This window comes from Nothobranchius furzeri, chromosome 9 (assembly GCF_043380555.1).
Source record: "Nothobranchius furzeri strain GRZ-AD chromosome 9, NfurGRZ-RIMD1, whole genome shotgun sequence".
NCBI lineage: Eukaryota > Metazoa > Chordata > Actinopteri > Cyprinodontiformes > Nothobranchiidae > Nothobranchius > Nothobranchius furzeri.
Genome location: NC_091749.1, coordinates 37,303,163 through 37,314,436, shown reverse-complemented (window position 1 = coordinate 37,314,436; position 11,274 = coordinate 37,303,163). Strand labels below are relative to the sequence as shown.

At 44.3% G+C, this 11,274-nt stretch overlaps 1 protein-coding gene across 1 annotated transcript; it reads right to left on the bottom strand.

Moving 5' to 3' along the window:
- Positions 1–89: 89 nt before the first annotated feature.
- On the bottom strand, positions 90–10,587 carry gas6 (growth arrest-specific 6). The gene is made up of 15 exons (XM_015953389.3): positions 10,156–10,587; positions 9,841–10,001; positions 8,065–8,089; positions 7,885–7,947; positions 6,141–6,263; positions 5,237–5,359; positions 4,143–4,265; positions 3,365–3,486; positions 3,062–3,180; positions 2,638–2,827; positions 2,387–2,551; positions 2,117–2,285; positions 1,906–2,045; positions 1,640–1,841; positions 90–1,542 (listed from the first exon to the last, which is right to left on the bottom strand). Exons 1-15 carry the CDS (start codon positions 10,232–10,234, stop codon positions 1,391–1,393), a joined length of 1,956 nt encoding a protein of 651 aa, XP_015808875.3. The 5' UTR covers positions 10,235–10,587; the 3' UTR covers positions 90–1,390.
- Positions 10,588–11,274: the final 687 nt, after the last annotated feature.

Genomic DNA, 11,274 nt, shown 5'->3' with positions numbered 1-11,274 from the left:
GCTCAAAAAAAGCAGACTTGGCTCTTGCATCAAACACGTACTGGCAGTTTAAAGTGGAACACACGAGAAAAGATCAAAGATGCAACATATATGGTAAAAAATAATACAAACATCAAGCTTTTATTAGCATTCATTCAACAGAAAACTATAAAAACAAACCATCAAACAGGAAGGTAAAATAACACTGGAGCCCTTTGGCATTCTAACTTTCTCCCACATTCATGGTTTGGGATTTTGATTTGCTCAGCACCGATAAATTAAAGAGTTCCTAAGAACTGATTCTACTCTGAACCCCGGCTATTGCTCTCTGTGTCTTGTGATGCTTCTGCATCGAGAAGACGACAACAGACATTCCCGAAAACGTTCTCGGATGCAGAAATTGCAATTTTTGTTGTTGACTGTGCATGAAACCTCAGGGAGCAGAAGGTAGGGTTTGCGTTTGTGTTTTCTAAAGCATTGTACAATCACAATATTTACATACACAGTATATTACAGAGCACTCATCGTCATCTCAGTAGCTTTTGTGGTGCGAGTAGTAAAGCAGTGCTTTGTCTCCCCTTCAGGGAGGGCCCCTGTGCTTCTGTGGCTAACGTCTGGAGTGTGGCAGCATTTAACTGTGACGGGGAGAAAGTTTGTGATTACAGACCAAGAACCAGTCAGTGCTGGGAGTAAGTACATGTTATTGGATGTTTGTGGGGTTGTTACAGCACTGCAGCGTTGGGAGATGCTCTACCTGTTAACACGGCAGATGTTGGCGGTTCTTGTGTAGGCACATGGTTGATATTTAAGGCTGCAGGTAGACAAGGAGCGCTGCTCTAATGGTGAGGAAATCTTAAGTGACTTTACAGCGCGGTCCGTTTATACCTGCAACAATGTGCAACGGCATCTACAAAGACACAAAGCGGCGCCTCGATGCTGGAGCTCATAAGGAGGGTTCAGCATTTGGAACGTACCTATTGATTACAGTAGCTGATGTAGAACAACTTATCTGATCCTCTTTGTTTGTCCCGACATTAGCACATATTTTGCGAATATGGACACGAGGCGACCACTGACCCCGAAACCAAAGTTTTACCACTAATCTGGATTAGACCCTGTGATGAGGCTGGGATAAAAGGGCAGTTGTTATGGGACATTTATTGCCATATCCTTTGCTGAGAGAAATAGTAAATACCCCAGCAGATGTTTCCAGGCAGCACTGCCATCACAGTTCGGAGGAAAGAAGGAGGCGATTCTGTGCGAAGACTTCAGCTGCATCATCTGTTAACATGTTTAAAAGGATATTTAAATATAAAACATCTCCCCGCTTGTCAGAGCTTTTAGAAATCTAGTGGATGTTATCCCCGTTGCCTCAAATAAATGGACCGGTTTGGGTTAACTCAAGCACTGCTCACTGGTGGGAGTCCAGCAGGGGGCAGGAGTGTGAGCGGATGTCATTGTGTTTATGAACGGCTCGGTCCAGGTCCAAAGCCCGACCGTTCACGCTGACCTCCATGCAGCCGCTGTAGGGTGCCGACACCACCGTGGACACAAGGGAAACATCTGAGAGGGGAAACAATGAGTCGTGAGATGGCACAGCTGTGTTCCAACAGGCAGCTTGAAAACGCGACCCAGTTCCTGCAGAAGTGTGTGTCCTCACCTGGAAGGCCTCCTATATAGGTGGTGGAATGCGAGAAGAGCTCGGTTGGAACTTCTACGTTGTCGCTTTGTGCCGTCACGCCGTCGACCAGCAACAGGGTCTGGTTGCCTGAGATGGTCACCTGGATATTATGGCGCTCACCATCACAGGAGAACACACGAGAGCTGGCAGTGACGATGTTACCTACGGAAACCACAATGACCTGAACACAAACAGAAGATCAGTTTCTAGAACAATCAAAGCACGTGGTTTGGTGTTTTACTCACATCTCCCCACTCGTCTGATGTGGGATTATAATCAGAGAGGCTGATGGAGAGAGGCACTTTGTCCTGGTAAACCAGTGCAAACAGCACCCCCGTAGCAGAGACTGGGCGCACGCTCATCTGGATGCTCAGGTTTTTTGATTCTGAAGTGGAGACATGAAGAACTTTAACAACAAAGCAAAATCAGATGATGTATAACACACACCCACACTACCGTAGCTGATGTTGAAGAGGGCGAAGCCTGTTCCGGGGTAATACGCTCCAGGATCCTCAGGGCTGAAGCACTGCATGTTTTCATTGGATCGAATGGTTTCCTGGATGGAGGTATCTTCACCCGTCAGCCAGCGCCACTCCTTCATGCAGCCGTCCAGACGAGGGTTTATCTACACGACGCACTCCAATTTATGATAGTCGAGAACTACTCCAAGAGCATCGACGTGTGGTGCATATTCGGAAAAGGAAACAAGCACATACAAACAAACACCTGATAGACGAGGCCGTCTTCTTTGAAAGGGACTCCTCCTACTGTCAGGTTGAGCTCGTGCATGCCTTTCTTCAGCGTGAACAGATCACCGTTCACAGCGATCTTCATCACGGCCTCCCTGTCGATCTTTATCACCAGACTCCGGCCCTGCTCCTCCACGGAGATCTGGGAAAAGCAGAAACATTCCAGAACATTCCAGTCAGCATGTTTATCAGTGTGTAACGGCTGCTGGAAGAGTTACCCTCCCCAACCTTTCTCCACTGGCCATCGTTGACGACGGGGCCGCTGCTGGTCACTCTTCCGATGGCGCCGTACTTCAGCTGCAGCTCCAGCTTCCCACGATGCATTGCCAGCACGATCCAAGAGCTGTCCAGGTGACCTCCCGCGAAGAAGATCACCCCCTCGTGATCGTACGTGCGAAAGTCGAATTCAGCTGAAAATCTAATAGCAGCAGAGGGACGGAGAAGAATGTTAGAATATTGCTTTGAAACAAACACACTCGCCAAATTAAACTATCAACAGCCTACAGCTAGCTAAATATTTTTACTTGGTTTCACTGCTCCATTTGGAGAACTGCCGTGCTTTAACACAATTACATCTTTTACTAAAGCCGCCTCAGCAAACAACAATGACTCCAGTTGCTCATATTTGTGTCACAGTAAGTATAATCCTCACCCTGTGTGAACCTTGCGGCGAAAACGCAGCCGCACCACTGGCACGGCGCTAAACATGCGACCAAGGTAAAGAGAGCGGGGGTTCCTCTTCAGGGACGGTGACATACAGGGAGTTATCAGCTGCAACACAAACGAAAACAATGAGAATTTTATTATTTTTAATAAAGAGCTGCCTGAAATTCCTTCTCTGACTCCTCTAAGGTACAAATATGTCATCTAAATAAACGCTAAGGACAAATCAAGTACTTTTAAACGGATCTTCATCTAGTCAGGTTAATAAACAACAAAAATGATTGTTCTGCACCTTGCAGCTCCTCAGATCACCTCCCAGCTTCATGCCCCGACGACCATCACAGAAGCAACGGAAACTCCCTGGAGTGTTCAAGCACTCGCCTTCACACACACCGGACTCACACTCATCCACATCTGAGAGGGAGAGACGGATGTTTGTGGTGTAATGATGAAGGAGAGGCGGACAGTTCAGGAGCTTATACGAGAAATATCAAAACGTCATTTTCACGAGACTGCATGGGAAAAGATAAATCATCAGGAGAAGGAATGTGAAGCACACTTGAGTGAAGTGGTGACTGATGCTGTAGAACGTCCTTAAATGGCCAAGAGGAGATCGACTATAATAGATATTAATTCTCCGAGGAGGAACCGAGGTTATGGGAAGTCCAGTTCCCGTCGCAGAGGAAAAACATGGATTTTAGAAACCCATCCTCTGATTATGGGGATGTTTATTTTTTAACTTAAGAGGATTTTAGATTTTATATCTGATCTGTACATCTAGAGCAGGCAGTAAGATCTTAAATGCATCTAGTAATGTGCTATTTTTTTTAATATTTTAATGCAACAAAGGTTTTTTTTGTCTATTGGCTGACTGGAAAACATTCAGTGGTGACCTGTTACCTACTTGTGCAGAATTTCTCCAAATATGTTTGCTTTCTTTTCCCAACCCCCCCACCACGGAGCTCCACCGGGCCCAGCTGAGGCTTAAACATGTGTCTCAGGCTGTGTTTTTGTCCCTGTTCTCCCTCGTGTTTCATTCATGTAGCGCATGGTTTGTTACACACGCTTACCAACACAGCTTTTACTCCCGTTGTCGTAGGCGTAGCCGATGTCGCACAAGCAATCGTAGCTGCCCACGTAATTCTCACAGCGGGCCGTTCCACACACACTTACATCCTCACACTCGTCAACATCTAGAAAAACAAAGAAGTTCAGCTTTGTTTCATGATCAGTTCCAACAGGGAGGTCAGTGATGCGTTACTAAACAGATTTATTGACTTTATTATGAAAAATACTTCAAAATAAAACTCAACATAGTTCACTTGTGTTTTAACACATTCTCAGTGGTCTCTAATATGAATTAATGGTTCGAGTTGATCTCTGTGGGGGGAAAGCTCTCACGCTCTTGTTTTAGCGGGTAGAAGTGAGCTAGAGTAGGGAGCTGAACATGGCAGGATTTGGAGTCTTACTTCCTGATATCTGGATATCTCACCTCTGATTGGCTAACAGCAATGTGACTCAACTACTGACTCCATTGGTTCTGAAATGTTGATGTTTTATCTCCACAAATAACACAAGCATGAAGGAGTTCTGCTGTGTGGTGAAGTTGCTAACGCTAAGAGTTAGCTTCTCCTAGTCAAGGCATGCTCTGCTGTTTCTTGGATGCTAAACAACAGCCTTCCCAGGTGAGCCCATGAATGCTAATTTCGAATGAATGCTAACGATGTGACGTGCAATTAGCAGGCTTTTCTAATCGGAGCGTAGTAGAAAAGCGGGCAAGACACTTAACCCACCTTACCTGCTAGTGGTGGTGGTCGGAAGGATTGGTTAACTTCTACTAGCAGTGGTGAGCTCTGCTCTCTCCTGGATGCTAAAACAACACCTGCCTTCCCGGTCACGAGCCAAGATGAGTGAGTGACAGCGTCAGATAGACCTAACTGAATTTTCTAATCCAAGTGCTTCCCCTTCTATTTTGGATCAGCTGCTAAAGCAGGAAATAGGGGTACAAGACTATGTTCACATTCAGCCTGCATGTGACCGATCATATTTCAAAAACAAGTAAAAAATGGTTTCTTTGTAAACTTGCAATGTAGGACTTGAAGTCAGTGTAAAGCTGTTAAACCAGCTGCAGCTCTACGTAACTCCAGCTGTTAGAGTGGCTCACCGTAACACACGTGGCGCCCGACCAGCATGTAGCCCTGGTGACAGGAGCAGCGGTAACTCCCTATGGTGTTGTTACACTCCTGGTCACAACCTCCATTTCCATTTTCGATGCACTCATCGACATCTGGAAGAGGAACATTACCGATGTTAACATGAAACCAGGACAAAATGGCAACCTGTGAAGAAGATTTCTTGGATTGGGCTTTAATTATTACGTAGCCCGAATTGGTGTTACGAGTCATCTCACTTTAAAAACCTTTACAAACAACTAGAAAACTCTGGCTAAGGACTAGAGCAGACGTATGAGAAGCAGAGATGTCATCAACTGGAAAAAGTTCAGCCCAGAGTGAACAGAGCTCTTAAAGGATCCTCTCATGTACGGTGAGGTAGTATGATGAGTCATAGTGGAAAAGTTCCCGTCTGCTTATAAACAATTATTCCATATATTTCCTCTCTAACGCTCATTTTCTCAGGTCAGAATAAAAAAAAAAGTATCTTCTTTTAAATTCAAGCACATGAACAAGCTTTGACCTCTAAGAGGGATGCATTCCTGATCTGTGACTGCCGTTCCTGCTCACTGACTTCACACTGACCCGACAAATAATTCACACCCTTAAAAACTGGCTAGATATTAATAAGTGTGTCACAAAAAAAGCTTTTTTAAAGAATACAGGTGAAGATGAAACCAAGAATCGACTTTCACGTAGCTGCAGTGTCTCATAGTCAAACCTAAAACACAAGTGGAAGAACAGCGACAGGAAGTGGGATCTTTGAATCCAGAACTCGGATGAGCTGCTGTTGCTGTCAGAGCCAAGGTCAGAACATCTGTGCACCGACGCTGCAAAAATCCCCACTCTGCTGAGCTCTAGCACAGAACTATGTGATGATGATGATGGTGGTAGTACCGTTCTCACAGCTGGCTCCTGTCCAGCCGGTGAAACAATGACAGAGGAAGTCACCCTTTTTGTCCTCACAGCGCACCGTACCTCTGGCGTTACAAGGAGAAGGGGAGCACTGGTCTGGGATATCTACAGAAAAACAAGAGCAGCGGATTATTTGGTGCTTTTTTAGAAACGGAGTGGATGAAACGGATCTGCTGGAGCGTAACCGTAGATCAGAGCAGACAGAGGAAGGGTACCCATCTGTGCATCAATAACTTCATGCTGGCTAAGCTGGCCTTCTGGAGGTGTCCAAACTATTATTCTCACTGTAAGTCATCTCAAATTAAAAAGAGGTCAAAAAGATCTTTTAAAAAAATGTTTGCATTACTTATCTGATAAATATTTCCACTTGAACCCTCTCTAACTCCTGGCTTGCGTAAGAGAACATAAATCTTCCCTCTCTTGCTTCGGTTTCCTTCTCTTAAGAGCAGTTTGACTCGGACATGTCTGGGCATGTTAGCCCAGACTCAAAAGACATCAAAAGGACAGGAAAGCAGAGGCAAGTTCACATATGGAAACCCCCGAAAACGAAACGATCCATTATTTGATTTCAGTTTAACTCAGCAGCTTCATATTAAAACATACAACTTTGAACCAAAAACATTAATAATAAGCACCAGACTTTTATTTCTCTTTCAGAGTCAGTCAGAAACCAACCTGACTCCTTGAGAAGGGGCAAAAGATGCTGAATGTCAGTAATGGAAGTGGATTTCCAAATAACGTGATGAGTGTGTGGCTGAGTCCATTTACTCAGCAGAAAAAAAAAACATTCAGCACAGAAAACATTAAAGCTGCAGCATCAGAATAAATCTTTATAGCTAGTTTATAATAATCAAGGCAGTGTGGTGGCTAATTTCTAATTATTGCAAATTTATTAGTTCTTTAATATGAATTTTTTATTAATTTATACACCTCATAATGAAGATTAAATGCACCCAGTTTACCCAACCAAGGTGTGCCCAGTGAATTAGTGTTCTGCATTGCAGTGAGCAGAAGCAGAGAAGAGTCAAATGACATTAGCATAGTTAAAAAAAAGTGATGAGAAAGAGATGGTGTGCTTGCCGATGGTGAAAGCACCGTATCTGTAAGCGCCCACAAAGCTGCAGCTGAGTCATGAAACGGGCTGGAGACTGCACAGCCAATAGCAGCGAAGCCGGGTCGGTCCACGTCTCTTGTATCCTGATGCAGCAAAAAAATCCTGCCCTCTACTCACATCACCCCTTCACGCAGCCAGCTCACGAAGAGGCTGGTGCAGTCACGCAAAGAGTGGGTGTGTGTGACGCCAGAGGGGGTGTGTCACTCATTCAGCAACGTGCAGCATCGGTGTAGAAAAAAAAGCTGCAGTTTGACTCCATCCCTTGGGCTTGGATCCAACCAGCCCACAACAAAAAGTCACAGAATCCGTTAGATGTGTCATGCTGCAAAGAGTGACCTGGATTTGCTTTAAAGAAATAAAAAACATAAGAAGAGCATGCCTGGGAGAGGTGCAGAGAGGTGTTACTGCAGTGCAGTGCAGTGCAGCACAGACACACACACACACACACACACACACACACACACACACACACACACACACACACACACACACACACACACACACACACACACACACACACACACACACACACACACACACACACACACACACACACACAAAACATTTCTGTCTCTGAATGTAGAAAACTGAGAAAATAGTGTGAACACTTACTGTGAACACAGGTGATCAGATCCTGTTTTTTCTTTTCAGAATCACCAAACTTCTCCACACAGGCTGGGAAGAAAAAAGGCAAAACTGATTGCAAAAAATGAAAAAGATGACAAGCATTGCATCAATCAGGCCAGCTGAAGCGAGCGAGCCTGCAGGGTTTTAGATGGAACGAACACTCACCTGTATACTTGGGATAAAAGTAGTCCTGCATGAGGGAGAAGAGATGGGAGATGGTCAGAGTTCCAGACATAAAAACACAAATCTAAACCAGACACAGTCTAAATAAACGGCGGGGTTTGCAGGATTTGTCAACTCTGTTCAACTCCTCATATTTGTGTGTCAGATCTGGACTGAGATGACTTTGCTCTGCTTTGTGTAACGAGCTGCAGAACTTCCTGCATTCCTGAAACCTGTAGCATCTCTCACGCTTGCTGACTGCAGCACTCCTCCTCCAGATGCAGATCAACGTTTTGAAGATGAAGCAATAAAAATGTCTCAGAACCACACAGTTTGCTACCAGGGAAAAAATGGTGAGTTTTAAAGCCAGATTTAAGTTGGAAACAGATCCACCACATCCAGCCAGATTACATCCATGATTTGATTTAATGAAACAGATTGGTAAGCCGATTCTTATACGTGTAGTACAGCTGTATCTAAATTTCATACTAAAAGTCACTTGTGTGATCCTCTAAGGTCTCTGAACAGTTTAACAACTTGTACAGGATGCAAAGGATAACCCAGGAAAGCCCTACTCTCGCTCTCCGTCTCTGCAGAGCCAAAAAGCTGCAGCAGAAAGGAAATTGCAGAGTCAGAGATGGGAACCTTCTGAATGAATAATGCAGCTAAGAATGATGCTGCAGTTCTGTGTAATGAAATGGTTAAAGAACGTCAACCATTCAATCCTCTCCTTGCTCCAAGACAAAATATTTCTACATGCACCACATCAATGTGTTCTAATGCCACCTGACTTCCCATTTTTCTCTCTCAGTCCTGCAGACTGGCGCTTTAATCCTTTGTCTTTTCTGTTCTCCCTGAGCTCCCAACCTCTTGACAAAAATAATCTGAGTCACTGATTGCCTGACTTAGTCACTCGCAGTTCACTACGTCAAATCCCAAATCTCCAGTTAAAGGGCAGAAGGTTTACCAGCCTCCTTGGACTGTTCTCACTTATTAATCCCAATCGTGCAGCTTTAATCAACATTCCACCGGCACATGCAGGTAAAAATAGCTCACAGATACGAATTAATAAGCCGAGTTTCACATCGACTATTAATATCCCTGAAGCTTGCTTGACTATTTTTCACACATTGGGCATATTTAAGAGGCTTACAGATACTAATCTGCTGCAAATATTCACAAGTGCACATTTTAGTTGGGGCCAACTGTTAAGAGCAAGGGGAATGAAGGTGGGAGCATGCTCTTCAGATTAGTGGTGCCTCTTGTTAATTTTCTAGTAGTAAAAACGGCAGATTAAATTGAAATGGTCACGATTTGAAGGTTTTGCATGCATCCGTGCACACTGTACTTGTGCAAAACTTCAGTGACTCCAAAGCTGAGGAGAAATTCAGAGAAGATTTCCAGATGTTTCTTCCATAGATAAGCTTTGGTTTAATGGAAAATGCTGTTGTGAGTGTCAAACTAGTAGTGTCACCATAAAAGCTGAAAATCCCAAGCGATTGTTATTCAGGAGGACTCGATCAGTTTTTGTCACACAGGCTAAATAAATAAATAAATAAAGTGTTGCCAGTCGTTTTGGACAAAAGCGTCTGCTAAATACATAAACATAAACAAGCGTGCTGCCGACTAGCGGGTCCCAGGACCCAAACAACCAGTCTAGTCATTAACGTACTATCAGTTTGAATAGGGCACCTTGTGAACTAGCATCTAGCTGGTAGTAACGATTACAGCTTTATAACTTTGGCCTGCAGAAATATATTTAAAACAATTTATTCTCACAGTTTCAGGGTCGTTTTCAAAAACTTCTCTGGCCTCCTCCTTGGAGCACCTCTCCTCCACACACTCCCTCTCCAAGTGTCCTTGTTTCGTCTCCTCGAAGACTTGATTTGCCCTCCGGTGTCTGCTCAGGAACTGGCTCGCCTCTTTAGGAGACATTAAAACTAGAGAAGAACACCAAAAGTTTGTTAACTTAACACAACGTTGTTGACTAAGCAGGGAGAGAAGCGCTGCCAAAAAGGAGGGGACCACGACTTAACTATTAATCCTCAATATTAGCGAGCTAGCTCGTGCCATAGCACGCCAGTGTTTACTCACAGCTGCCGGAGACGGGAGCTGCCAGCAGGATTATTAGCAGGGAAGCCGAGGAGAGTGACTTTGTCGGGGTCAGCCGCATTGTTGAACCGCTGAAGTGGCGCCAAGCTCGGGTAACTTACTCCTGTCACCGTGTTGCGGTCTCTCAGCCCGCTAACGTCGGTGTGAGACACCGCAGGTACCCAGGTGGGTACGCAGCTCCTGCCGAGAGCGGAGCAGCCCCTGATGCCGCGGAGTCTCGCGCGCAAACCGGTGCTTCACTACACGGACAGAACGTCTCGAGCCGTCCTCTTCGGTTCAGCTCGTCCCCATGGCGACGTGGATGGACTTTGTCTCGACCTCTGTGGATTGAGTGCGAAGACGGACTTGCTGCTGCTGCTCTGTGAGGGGGAGTTGCTCTGAGGCAGGAGTTTGTGATGATGCAGTCAGTCACCTTCATCCCTCCCTCTCCTGTCCTGGGCGTGCGTGTGTTTAACACACACACACACACACACACACACACACACACACACACACACACACACACACACACACACACACACACACACACACACACACCTGCAAAAATTAAACTTTTATTCCAGCACTTATGTTTACTAATTTAAGCACTAGGTAATCACACAAGAACTGATGATTTACCTTATACACAATATTAAAAAAATTAGACAGAAAAATATCTAGAAATAAAGACTACATCTAAAACAAATAAACAACAAAATATCAAACTTAAGATGACATTTGGAAGTGCATTATTTTAAGTATTGTCTGCACTAAACTGAGCTTGTTTCACGCTCCAAAACATTTTTGAAATTCAGATAATGAGACTACTGGGTTCAAACAAAACAGGCCTTTCATTTATTGTTGTTGATGTTATTTGGTTGATATATTTTTTTAAGATTTTAAAGCTTACTTTTTTCTGTTGTTAGTCGAAAAATATTTAAATAATTACAAATTAACAAAAAGTTAAAGGGGCATTATGGAAGTCTGACAGCCAAAATATGTATAGAAATAATAAAATTCTTCTTAATACATTCTCCTGCAATGCCCTGGTCCTGTAGAATGAGCCCTGGCATTTTTACTGTGATTGCCTGTTTTTCTGTAAAATCACAGAAAGAGAGCTGC

What these genes read in the sequence shown, in the direction of transcription:
- gas6 (XM_015953389.3), bottom strand. Translation starts at nt 10,234, where the DNA reads ATGCGGCTGACCCCGACAAAGTCACTCTCCTCGGCTTCCCTGCTAATA. An exon ending in AGGAGCCAGCTGTGAGAACG is followed by an intron (nt 5,360 to 6,140) that starts GTACTACCACCA and finishes TTCCTCTTCCAG; the next exon opens with ATGTCGATGAGTGCATCGAA. An exon ending in ACGATGGCCAGTGGAGAAAG is followed by an intron (nt 2,552 to 2,637) that starts GTTGGGGAGGGT and finishes TGCTTTTCCCAG; the next exon opens with ATCTCCGTGGAGGAGCAGGG.